This window comes from Falco punctatus, assembly GCF_963210335.1.
Source record: "Falco punctatus genome assembly, chromosome: 12".
Lineage (NCBI taxonomy): Eukaryota > Metazoa > Chordata > Aves > Falconiformes > Falconidae > Falco > Falco punctatus.
Genome location: NC_137592.1, coordinates 21,850,368 through 21,863,399, shown reverse-complemented (window position 1 = coordinate 21,863,399; position 13,032 = coordinate 21,850,368). Strand labels below are relative to the sequence as shown.

The 13,032-nt window shown below is 43.4% G+C and overlaps 2 protein-coding genes across 3 annotated transcripts in view; one reads left to right on the top strand and one right to left on the bottom strand.

Moving 5' to 3' along the window:
- Positions 1-106: 106 nt before the first annotated feature.
- Positions 107-2,961, bottom strand: TBCC (tubulin folding cofactor C). Its single transcript, XM_080408658.1, has one exon. It carries the CDS (start codon positions 2,832-2,834, stop codon positions 1,785-1,787), a length of 1,050 nt encoding a protein of 349 aa, XP_080264784.1. The 5' UTR covers positions 2,835-2,961; the 3' UTR covers positions 107-1,784.
- BICRAL (BICRA like chromatin remodeling complex associated protein) overlaps positions 2,959-13,032 on the top strand; it is a 45,977-nt gene continuing 35,903 nt past the window's right edge. The window contains exon 1 of one of the 2 annotated variants that reach the window (XM_080408642.1): positions 2,959-3,014. The gene's annotated coding sequence lies outside the window, so the exon portion shown is untranslated. Of the gene's footprint in view, positions 3,015-8,884; positions 12,905-13,032 lie in introns of those variants that run through there. The other variant, XM_080408641.1, reaches the window with a different exon arrangement.

Genomic DNA, 13,032 nt, shown 5'->3' with positions numbered 1-13,032 from the left:
GTACTAAGATGGATGTGTTAAAATTAAGATACGCGAGAGCCTCATCTGATCGCATCCCTTTAACAACATACATAATTTTTAATACCTATTAAAGCAAGACTAAGGGTCTTTAAATAATTTTATGATGCTGTCAAGGCACAGAAGAATCACTAAAGGAACAACTGAAACAATTCAAAACAAATATATGAAATGCAAAATCCAATTCAGTCAAAAAGTATACATTAACAGAAGTAAACAAAACTGAAAGTTGTGAAGAATATACAAAAATTCCCTTTTCCCCCTCCCCTTTTAAATTAAATATGCTGAAAACAACTTGGATAAAAGTTTCTCTGGTCAAAACCAGTCAAGACTCAAGTGAAATCTCAAGTACTTCTTGTGGCAATGATGTAGTTATTGACAGTTTAGCTAGTATGCATTTTCTGTTAGAGGCACATATATGACGGTAGGGCCATATAAATATTTTGTAGTTTTAAAATAGAACTCTAAGCTGATTCTTAGGCAAGATAAACCATGCTTTCTTACAAAATATTACAAGCTAAGGAATGGTTTTGGAAACTTAGAACTACTATGTATACTTGATGTACAGATAGCGGTTGCTTTACCACCACTAACAGGCCATTGTAAAACTACTATTCTGTAAGGCTGCTACTTTTTTTTTCTTTTTCATTTAGCAGGACTGAAGAAATAGGGCTTAACTCACCGTGCACTTTATGCACAACAACATGCAATTTCAGAACTGGAATACAGCACCTCATCTTCCGATTTTACAGACTCCCTCTGTCAACACTGCACTTACGCAGCAGCAGGGTGCTGTAAATAAAGATCACAGAACCACAAAGTCTATCGTTTGGTAGACAGATAAAATAGCTAGTAGGACATAACGGAACATCTCTCCCCTGAAGTTTCAGACTGCAGTAGAGCAGTCACATTCTGTAATATTTTGAGCGCTTACTGTACACCTTCAGAAGTATACACAAAGCACTTATTTTATCCATCTCAAGTTAAAAGTGTTTACAGGAGCATCCTTTCACATCTTTCCAGATTGTGAAGGTTTAGTATTTATATAGCCTTTATAGATTTGTTAATTTCAATCAAATATATTACGAGAGCACTAAATGTTCATTAGGAGACTTCTTTTCCTTCAGACTTCTCACTTGAAATAAAGACAACTTACAAATTTTACCCATATGAACAGAAGCCAGCTCATAATTTTATCATAGCCTAGGATTCACCTCAGTCTGCTGAACTGTTCAGTTTACAAACTCCTTTAAACTAACTTTTTGTCCCCATTACCTCATGAGTCCTCTTCTCCCATGCTCCCCATAAGATATAGTGCACTGTTGTCTGCAACTAGAGAACTACAAAAAAATGAGAAGTTTGGTATTTGATCTTTCCATGCCATCTTAGCTTGTACTACTGGCAGGTAATTTCAGGTTCTGCCCAGATGACAGAAAGCAGCAAACCAGTTCTAATAGAAGCTCACTGTCATTTGCGTATCGCTGCCCCTTGCCCCACCTTGATCTGAAAAACTCAGCAACGAGGTACTGTAGTAATTGGCAAATTCCACAGTGATACATAAAGATTATAGCAGCAACTTGTGTAAGAACAGTAAACTATTATTTGACTGGTATTCTTCAATTAAAAAAATCCAGTCATACACTGTAATTCACAATTTAAATATCGAATAGAATCATTTAATGGCATACTGGGGATGAAGTCCCACAGTTTATGAATCAATATGTTTACACCAGGATTTCTTGCTCTGCGCCGAGCTGCCTCTGCAGTCAGTCCCAGCAACTGACTCTTTCCTGCTCGGGGATCAGGCTCCAGTTGGGCGAAGGCTTGTCAGTTGCCAGCCAGTCAAAGTCATCCACCAGGTTCCAGTTGTTTCTGTTTCTGTCCAGCCCAGAAGACTCGAAATCTCTCTCGATACCAGGGTAGCTCCACGCGTAGGGGGCGAAGAAGACTTTAGTGCAGTCCTCGATTATGGCGCGGCTGGTCACCTGCACGTAGAAGCGGCTGTCGCGGGTGCGATGGGTGCGGAGCTGCTGGCAGGCCAGCACCAGGACACACTCGCTGCAGCCGTCCACCAGCACGGAGGTGGAAACGGGCCCGCAGAGCACGGTGCAGTCCCGGCAGTCCCGCACCCGCAGCGTGTTGGCGTTGCCGCGGAGCCGCACCCGGCAGCCGCGCAGCTCGGACAGCACCACGTCGCGCTGCAGCAGCTCGGCGGGGCCGAGGTCCAGCTCCTGGCCCTGGGCGCCGCTGAACCCGCACAGCGGCGGCCCGCTCGGCTCCCCTTCGGCGGTCCCGGGGCGGGGGGGCGGCGCGGCGGCGGCAGGCCGGGCGGGCTCGGCGGGGCGCGGCTCGCTGCCCGGAGCTGCTTCTTTCTTCAGGGCCCGGAAAGCGAATTTCTTCTTGGGCTGTAGCTGCTGGCGCCGGGCCGCCAGGTCCCCCTGCAGCCGCGCCACGGCCTCCTGCCCTTGCCGCACCTCGTAGGGCGCCAGGAACCGCACGCTCTCGGTCAGCAGCTTCTGCAGCCCTTGCAGGCGGGCGGCCGCCTCCTCCAGCGGCCCCGCCGCCAGCAGCGCCTCCACGGCCTCCCGCTCCCGGGCGAAGGCTGCGACGAAGAACTCGCTCCGCTCCTCCTTCACCACCTGCGCCTCCTTCTTCTGCCGCTGCCGCTCCACGCCCTGCTGCCGCTCCGCTTCCCGCCGCTGCAGCCGCTCCGGCAGCACCGCGGCGGCGGCCACCTCGGGCTGCAGGGGAGCCACGAAGGCGGCCGGCGCCCGCAGCTGCTCGCCGGGCACCGCCGCCTCTCCCGCTGCCTCCATCTTGCCTCCTCGCTTCCCCTCCGGTCACTAAGCGGCCCGCTGATTGGCTGCCAGTAGCCCCGGTTGCGTCGCCGCCGCCGATTGGCGGGCTGGGGGCTCCAGCGGGAGGGGAGGGAAGGAGGGCCGGAGGGAGGGGTCTCCTGTGGTTTTAAAGGGGCCGGCGCCTCTCCGCGGGATGGGGTGAGTGCTGGCGGCAGGTGCCGCGCTCCGCGTTAGCCCGCTTCCCAAATTAGCAGCCGCGCTGTAAATAACCCCCCGCCCTCCCCGCCGTGCGCGTCCGCGCGTAAGTCCCTGCTCCTCCTCCCCCAGGCCGCACCGGCCGTTGGGCCGTTGGTTCTGAGGGCGGCCCCAGTACCTCGCGGCCCGTCCTACAGGCGGCGGAGCCAGAGCCGGGCTGGGGGCGTCGTCTCCCCGCCGCGGGGCTTGGGGCAGGGGGGCTCCGCGGCCGGGCCCGGGCGGGGCGGGCGGCTACCTCAGGCGGGCTGCGGGTGGCGGTTCTCCGCCCGCCGTTAAAAATACGGGCGGGCCGCGCTGGCCCTGCCTCAGCCGGGCGTGTCTGCGGTGGGCGCCGGCTGCCCGCCCCGTGGCCCGGCGTGGTGCCCGCTGCCCCCGGGCCGGGTGGGCGCGGGGCTGCGGCCGCCTGCGGGGCCGGTGCCTTCGGCAGGCTCTGTAAGCGCGGGGCTCTCGTGAGCCTGCCCTGCCGCTGTCCTCTTCCGCGGTGGCGCGGTGGTGAAAAGGGCTGTCGGTACCCGCGGGCAGCTGCGGAGGTGCTGCCAGGCGGGCTGGGTTGAGATGACGGGTTGATTTATTGAGTGTTTCCTTCCAGAAGAGGGTTCAGCTCTTGAGGGAAGAGGCGACAGCAGTGCCAGTGGGTGGCTGTGCCCGGGAGGGGTCTGTGTGGGGAATCCGCAGAGGCCCATGTGGAAGCATGACAAGAAAGGCTTGCTTTACATGTTTTGTTTTTTTTTTTAATTTGAGATGTGTTCTAAGTAAATCTACAGCAGGAACTAGAAATGACGTACACTTGGCTACAGAGCAGAAAAGTGACCGCTCTTCTGATGTATTCTTTTGTGAAGAGCTTTTCTATTCCATGGAACATTAATTTTTGCAAAGGAAGTTAACACAAAGCACTCCTTTTAGAAACACAGGAAAATAAATTTAAATTCCTGTCCAGTTCTACGAATACCATTTCCCTTCCCTCAGCATTTCAGTTACCTATAATAAGTTAACATAGGACCTAAAACTATCCATTGAAACCAAAAGGTGGTAAACCCAAAGTAGACATTCTGAATTTACCGTTCTCTGTTTGATGATAGCGTGAGTATTCTGTGTAATGTTCCTGTCCGAAAGCATGGATTGTTACACTACTTCAGGTGAGCCTTTGAAAGTAGCCATTGTTTTCTGTTTCCTGGGAAATACGGTTTAATTTCTGTGTTAAGACCTAACATCGTTCGAGGGTAGGAAGTACCTGAACCTTATATATAATCATGCCAGCCCAATTAGGATGACAGAAGAAAGGCAGTGAAATGCCTTTAATCCTTGTAACACATAAAAGACTTGCACTAAACCACATAATATTCTTTCCTTATAGCTGTTACAATATAAAATCGGGGGATTTCAAGGGATTGTTGTACAACAGTGGTATGCCAGAGTAGGTTAGGTGCAGGGCAGCAGGATGGGTAATGTTACGCTCTTAAATGTCACACCACTGCAGTGTTAATGTATCCAGAATTTTGCTTCTACAACATCAGATTTTGAGTCTTAAAAATTAAAACCTCTTACCTTGTAGAAAGGGAGAATGCTTCATCGTGAAAAAGGAACAATACCTTGAAATAGTCTTGCTTGATTTCTTTTTCCCTACCAATGTGTTTAATGTGTTAGTAAGTCTTAGGCAATTTTGCTAATAAATAGCCAAGTCCACTCCTGCAGTAATTGCAGTAATGGTACGTTAGGCAGGAATATGGTGCAATTATTTCACTGTAAGGAAAAAATAAATCCTTATTTCCTTCTTGTTTCATAGAAAGATTCATTTTATATAGCATGCTTTTTTGCCTTACGCTCCCACTATGAGTGTAGGTAATACAGATAGTAACAGTGATATAAGTGCTTATCCCATGCATGAGAATATTGACAGAAACAGGCTTTTTCTGCTTTGCAGTATGCACAAATGTTATCAAAATATGGCTTTGGTATTGTTATACAGATGTGACCTGGCAGATGTACTGCAGTGGGTAAAACAACTTTATGTATGAAAAGATTACAAAAAAATACTAGTGTGCACAGCTCAAAATATATGTTAAATATTTTATGCTGCAGTATAATGGTAACTTTTTATTGCGTTTGGGCACTTAGAAAGCTAGGTGTTCTAAATTGTTTTTTCTAGAGGTGATCGGAGGTTTAAGTTAGAAGCAAAGTAACCCCAGATACAAGAAGCTGAAGTGTATGACCATGATGAAAAACTAAAAAGGGAGAAGTAAAATTCTTCCAACTCTCTCATTTTGATGTTCCAAAATTGCTTTCCACACTTACAATCTGAGGTTTTGGTATAATTGATACTGGTGTCTGTATATATATATTTTGTGGTAATACAAAGACTGACAATTTTCTTCCTGAATTTGCTGGCAGCAACTTCTGTGTTTCAAAGCTGCCTAGTGTGCTCCATTATAAGCCATACAGAATGGAAGACTTAAAATATCCCAAGCAGTAACCACCTGGATAAAATGTAAGCCTTCTAGCTCAGGCTTGGACTCATTTTGGTGAGCTGCAACAAGTAGTTTAGCTGTTTGAGGATATTCGATAGAAGTAAGGTATATAGTTCTGCCCGTGCTATAATTTTTTTCTGTTCCCCGTCCCCCCTGGCCCAGATGTGCTTTAGTTCCTCTCTGGGTTTAAAGCAGATAGCAGTCATTTCAGTAAGACCTTTTGCTGGTTGCTTGGACTGTGCAGTGTCATTTGTTTTATGTGAAGTCGCAGGTTGCACTTGCTTACTTGGATCTAGTGCTGTGAAACTCCAAAACATAAGCTCTGTTATGCGTGCTTTTAAGTTTAAATTTGTATCCTGTGGTTATTGCTTTTGAATGCTATCTACCTAAAACATTTTGTACTGACTTAAACTAGCTCAACAGCATTAACTCAGCTTGTTGAGGTGAGATGTATTGCATAATTCAGGTGAAGCTTCAAGATCCTGTCTCATTCCATCATTATTTTAATAAGAGTGGGGAGTAGAAGTGAGATCCACAGAAGCAACTGGCTGTCTGGCCTCGCAGTAGTGGATTGTTAAACCCGAGGTTCCTGGGCTTGTGGAAGTCAAGAACCTCATAGTTGTGGTGTGATCTCAAAATGTAGATTTGCACTCTCTAAAGCAAAGGAAGAAAGTAAATACAGTTATTCCTTATTGTTGGTACATATTCCCAACAGTGACATTTTGTATTCCAAAGCGTGTAATGTATGTACATTGGACCGTTGCACACAAAAATGCTATTTTGTCTTTTAGGTGTGTCTTCAAGAAAAGCAGCAATCCATGTCTCTTGTGTGGAGCTCTTATCTGATAGATGTGATCTCTGCCAGTTAGATTGAGTTTCTCCAGGAGAGATTAGCAAATGAATGTAATTACTTCTGGCTACAAAGTAGGTACTTCAGTGGCTTGCACAAGCATTGTATTCTACAGCTGGCTTTAGTAAGCGCTCTTTGAACTCCTCTGGCACTGTGATCAGGCAGTACAGATGCAAGCTGTATTACAGTTCATTTAAGGTACTGTAGACTGTACATTTTTCACGGTGGAATGGGGTTTCAGTAAAAGTGACTGTTAAGTCACTATCTCTGTTCTTTTCTTGGGAAAAAAGTAAATTCCTTTAAGTTTGGCATACTGATTGTTTTTAAAAAAGCTTTTTGGACTAAAATGTTGTGCTTTATCTATTTGGCCATATGGAAAGGCAAGACAATGTAAAATATGTGTGCTTTATAATTACTAATTAGAGAGTTAGAGCTAAAACTATAAAACTTACTTGGTGCATCTTAATTGCTGTGAGTAATGCAAAAGCTTTGAAATGCAATCCTTGGGAATGCTTAAGTTACTAATTATATTCCAACCAGTCAAGGTTCACTTGTTTTGAAACCAGTGTGAGCTGGTCCTTTCCGAGGACCTGGTATTTCCAGTGACAAAGATGGAGAAACAAATTTATTTCTATGAAAATGAGTTATTCTCCAAAACCAAGGACAGACTTCAAAGCATAACATTTTATGACAAGAGGCGCTTCAAGATTAATAAAGCAAGGCCCACATACACCACACACAAAAGCTCAAGAGTGGAAGTGCACTTAGGTTTAGCTCAGGTCTAGCTGCTAACTGGTATTTAGAATCCTAACTTGCTAATTGACATTAAGTTAAATTCCAAAGACCAGTATGTAAGCTACAGATGCTGTCTTATGGACTCTCCCTTTGAGGTACTTTTTCTATTAGTTCTAGAATTCCAAAGAGATTTTTTCAGTGCCTTTAGACTTCAGGTGCTTTTACCAATTTTAAGGCATTTCAGGAAACCATGTTTGGTTATTGGACTAGCCAGTTCAATGGATCACCTAGGTTCAACAGTATATCAAAGTTTTCAGTTTTGGAATTGTGAATCTTAATTGCAAACATATTAAATTTATTTTTCTGAACAATTTAAATATAATTAACTTGCAGTCATTGTATCCAAGTTTACTGATTCTCTGTTAGCTCTCCTGTATTATATTCATTAGTTAACAAACCATATTCTTTTTGCCTTTTACTCATCTTACGAAAAAATCTGTCAGCAATCATTTTGAAGGAGGACTGCCTCTTGTTATTATTAGCATTTGTTCTTTAGTCTAAATCCGAGAGAATAAATTCCATTCAAATTGATACACTTTCTAGCGATAATACTAAGATTTATTTTACAGCAGTCTTTATTCATATCCAGATCTTAACCAGCTGGTTTCTAGTAGGGTCCCAGGAATACCCAAGTAAAACCATTCTTTCTCAAAAGCTGTGACTTGCTGCTTTATTCAAAATGTCTCTTCTGTTCCTCCATTTTGTCTTGTCCAAGTATGGCTTAGTACGTTTGTGTTTCTTTTCTGAACATGGATGCTTTTGGTTGCAGTGGAATGCTTACCATTCCACTGTGTTTCTATTATCCCTGTAAAACCTTGCTTCATGTTTCAGGCCTCCATTTTTTGCTTAGGTACCTTCTATTAGTATTTATTTGATTTTTTTTTTAAATACTTCACAGAACCCCAGCTGCATTTGGAACAGTCCTTTTGTTAGTTTCGTTGCCTGGCTACTGTTTTTAATTGCTACTTCTTTAAAAAAAAAAAAAAACAAAACACTTTTGTCCATCTACTCATTAACATACTCCTGTATTTCTGTATCCTCACTTAGCTGATTTTTCCCCCCATTCTTCTATGCTAACCACATTAACTGTGCATATTATAGAAGCTTCTCCCAATTTCTGCCATATTTTTTTGTTTAATTTTCTTATATACATTTTGGCATTGTTAGTTGTTGAAGATGATTTTTCCAGATACCATAGTAAAGTTCTGTCTCCAGAGGTGTTTTTTTCCAATACATTTCAGTGGCTTAGTATCTTAATATTACTCTAAATTGGAAATGAGAGCTATTAATCTTTCAAACTTAATTCTCCTTTTTAAGGTACTCTAAGCTGAAGAATATGAGAGACTATTTAAACAACCTAGAGCATGATACAGTTTATCTTGGTCTGTTCCAGTAATAATTTTGCATTGTCTTTTGTTTCAATGGGAGGACCAGTCACCACATTTTCTCTGGTTTTACTTGATTGTTCTCCATGGACCAGATCCACATCTCAGAAAACCACAGTTCTCCAAAATCTGTTCTTCGGATTCATCACAGAACAGCCCTGTTGGCCTTCACACCATGTCCACTCATAGAAACCTGTCTGTCTTCTAGTATTGGTGTAAATCTCTTGTTCTGGGGTTCGCTCTTCATTACCTCCCCTTACTACCAACGTCCTAAACAATCACTCCTTAAGGTACATATTGGTTAGATAGTCCTATGTTTGGTATGATGATTGATACTGGAGTGATACAGCTTCCTAAATTACATCATGCAGTTATGACCCTGCTTCTGTAAGTACTGTTTTGTGTAAGTCAGTCATGGTCTCAAGCCAAAATTTGTAACTTTTAGGAGATTTTTACAGGTGGTTTATCAAAGTATTGGTGGCAACTATTCAAAATTTGGCAGTTGATATGGATATTGAACTGAATTTTTAATGTGGTATGTTGCATTTATATTCCAAGTTAAAGACCTTGTCTCCTGTCATGCCACTGTATTTGAGTGCCATACTTTTCAAGTGTTGTGACCTCTCCATCTTTCTAGTGCTTGTACCTTTTAATGTTGACCTGTTTGTTTCTGTGCCTTCAAGCTTAAGAGTTATTTATTCTTATCTAAATTAGTAATTAAGAAAGCGGTATGTAGTTGGATAAATGGTGTGCCTGGTGATAAGCTGACACAAGAAACATGTTAAGGGATGGAGAGAGAAAGAAGCATGGGAGGGAGAAGTACCATCAACAGAGCTGAAGCACTCGGTCTGAGGGAGCAAGGCTGCAGTGGAGTAAATGGTGTTCTTTTCCATCCAATATACCTCAGAATGCAGCGAGTTGAGGTTACAAAACTACTTTTCACTCAAGAATATTGGGATGTCTGTGGCGTTAATCCCTTTAATGCAAATAGCTTAGTCCTTAAATTCTTTCTTATGAATCTGCTGTTGCTTGATCTTCTTTTGGGGTACTAATTTATAATTAATTGCACAAGAATTAGAATGCTTGCGAGGCAGACCTGGAAAAATGGGCTGAGTAATAATAAAGTTACTTGATCTAGGAGAAACATGGAGACAGAATGAATGGGGAGGGTGTTTTGTACCCCCTTATTTTCATTGTCTCAATATCTAAGCCTAGTTTTCACTTCTCCGCAATCTGACATTTCAGGGCTATGTGTCTTAGCTCACTCCAAATGTCATTTGGTGTGTCTGAACACCTATGAGAGTGGTAGTTGTTAAATAGCATGGTCACAGTTTGACAGCTGATGTCAAAATATAGCCAAGTAGTATGTTGTGTGATGGATGCGCATGATGTTCCCAGTAGCTATTCTTAAGAATTATTATGCCAACGTCTGTCTTCTCAAGATTTCTGCTATTCCTTTTTGACACTGGTCTTGCCTTGCCTTTCATGCTTATTTCCCCTTACTCCTTCTGAAGCTGCTACAGGAAAATCAATGAGAAAATGAATGAATGTGATTGAGGAAGCTAAGGAGAGACAGCAACCGAATGTGCATTGTATTTAATTTGGAGAATAGGACTGGTTGAGGGCAACAGCTGTCGGCAGGTGACCTTGGGGTAGAATTTTGACGTATTAGGGTCTTTTGTGTTAATGCAGTAAGGCAGTGAGAAGAGGGGCAACCTCCTGGGGCAATGACATTCAGTTCAGAAACACCATGTGATCCTCTTAAAAAAGCACGAGTACCTTACGGCAAAAAGCAGTATTTCTTTACAAACATGGTCTGGAAAATTCTGTAATACACCAGAAAGTGATAACACTACAGCTGAAGACTGAAGTACACACTTAATGTTACCTTCAATAGTAAGAAGTTTGAAGGCAATCTGACCTATAAAGTCACATCCAACCCTTGATTATTTAAGTAACCGTTTTTACCTGAGCCAGTTTTGTTTCTTAACAGATACAGTTAATATAGAAACATACGCAGATTTACTTTTGCAGCAGGTACAGTGTGTTCTGGTTTGGGTTTGTCCACTCAGTGACAATGTAAAGGGTTTTCATTGTTAAACTCATTGACTTGTTTAGATCTGGAGAAATCCAGTTGCTTCAGGGTGCTTCATTGTATAGATGTTAGCGCTCCTTTCCTTTTTGTTCTGTCCCTGCTTAGCAAGGTTTATCTCCAGTGCTGCTGAGAAACATCCTTCAGGGAAAGTAAGCGTAAATTATGGTACATTCATGGACAATTTACATAGGCTTCCTTGTGTTTCTTATGATAAGGGAGTCTATTCTAAATCATTTGTCCTCTTTCCTCTATTCCTTCTTTGTATTGCCTGCTTCCTATTTGTGGTTTCTGTAGGACTGGGAGAATAATAACGTACTGATCAGATGTTCTGCCTTGCAACCTCTGCAGCACGGTTCCTTCCTGTTAACCAAATCAGAAGAACGCTCATGGTGCCCCTCCAGCTCACAAGTTATTACTTGAGCAATGTTCTCTGAAGCCAGTGATGCCATGTAGGCTTCGATGCTTCAGTTCAGGGCAGAGTCTGGCCCCTTGAAGCATTTGCTGAAGTTAGGGACCTTGCATTTGACCTTGTTGGTTTTTCTAATGCTAGTGTCAGGAGTATAGGCTATAAGAGCAATTAGGGCCCTGAGCTCTTTGACACATCCATATGGTTGGTTGTTCAGGTCCGTACTGTACTTATAAAAAGTGAAGTTAATATATTGGCTGATGTGCTAGGCAGCACCATGCTTGTGTTCCATATGCCCGGACTGCATAAAGGATCTGTAGGACTCATGCTAAGGCCTGTTTGCCAGGGCCCAGCATTGCCATTTAGGGAGTGATTTGAAACTTCACCTAAATTTTCTGCTGTGGGCATGCATATAAACGGGAATTGTGGGCGAGTCTTGGCTTTGGTGAAGGTTTGGAATCAGGCTTAACCTTTGTTTCCCATATTATAATATGAATCGGTTGATCACTTAAAAAATAACATAACCAGATTCTAATTGAAAACAATGCTGACTTTTTTTAAAAATACAAAAAATCTGGCCAGCTTCTTTGAGAAGGTCCACTTAGTACACTGGCCATAAGAGTTTTCATGTAATTGTATTTAAACTCTAAAAACTGTGTTTTTTCGAGCTGTGAAGGTAATAAAGAATGCGCTACTAATTCCTTGTCTCTAAGGAATTTTAACAAAGTTACGTTTTCTTAGGAAAAAATAGAAAAGGCTGCTGTGTGCAAGTCCTTGGGAATTATGATTACTGGCAGAAAAAGGGTCTGAAAGAGATTTCTTGTTTTAAAAGCAGTACCATTCATATCTCTACATGCTAAGAATCAAACTCTGATTTCAATCAAAATGGTTTTGTTTTAAATAAACTAGGCTTCTGTGAATCACCTGAATAAAGATTTTTAAAATTAATTTTGAATGAAGAAAGTGAATATTGTTAGTTTTGTATAACCAAAAAGCTTTGAACAGAATTATTATATTAATGCTTTTAGCCGAAATGAATTGTAGAATTGTCAGTGAGCTCTCGGTGCTACAAGCTTTGACTTCAAATTAGCGTTTTTAGGTTACCCAAAACTTTGTATAAGCAGCTGAAATTCACGGCATGTGTTTTGACCAAGGGTCGTAAGAAAAATAATCCATCTAAAAATACTGCAACCTGTAAGAGGATCTTGTCTTTTTCAAGGTGACCTTTTTCTGGGGAGCCCCCGCCCACCCCAAGTGTGTAAGTGGTTTGCAACTTCAGTGTCAAGACCAGCCAAGCTGCTAAAATGAACGTTCTTTTTCGTGGGAAAAAAACTTTATTTTTTTTACTTTTCTGTCACCCAAAACACACCCCAACTTTTAACCGAAAGTAAACGGCTCAGGCACTTACAGATATCCTGACCTACAGCTTTCTCACGAAAAAAAAAAAAAAAAAAAAAAAAAAAAAAAAGACAGTTAAACTTTTTAAAGGGACTGACTGTAAAAAAGGCGAAGCGGGGATCGCGCCGGAGCTGGGGACTCATCATGCCAGGGCGGCGGTGCGTGTGGCCGGCGCCGGGCTGCGGCACTGTGTCCCGGCGGAGCGCCCGGCCGGGCCCCGGGTGCCGTGCCGTGCCGCGCCGTGCCGTGCGGGGCCGTGCCGCGCCGCGCCGCGCCGCGCTCTCCTCTCTCGCTCTCTTTCTCTTTCCCCCTCTCTCGCTCGCTCGCTCTCCCCCCTCCCTCCCTCGCTCTCTCGCTCTCCCTCTCTCTCTCTTACACTGCCAGCCCCTGATGTGATGGCGAAGAAACCCCGTTGACAAGGCACTGCTTTTTCATGACGGTGAGTTTCCCTTTGAGTGTATTATAATTTTGTGATAAAAATTTCAAGGAAAAAAAAAACACACAACCTCCTTCCTCCCTTCCTTCGGGGAGGGAAAAGAGAGGGGGGAAATCTATCTCCAGACAGAC

What these genes read in the sequence shown, in the direction of transcription:
- TBCC (XM_080408658.1), bottom strand. Translation starts at nt 2,834, where the DNA reads ATGGAGGCAGCGGGAGAGGCGGCGGTGCCCGGCGAGCAGCTGCGGGCG.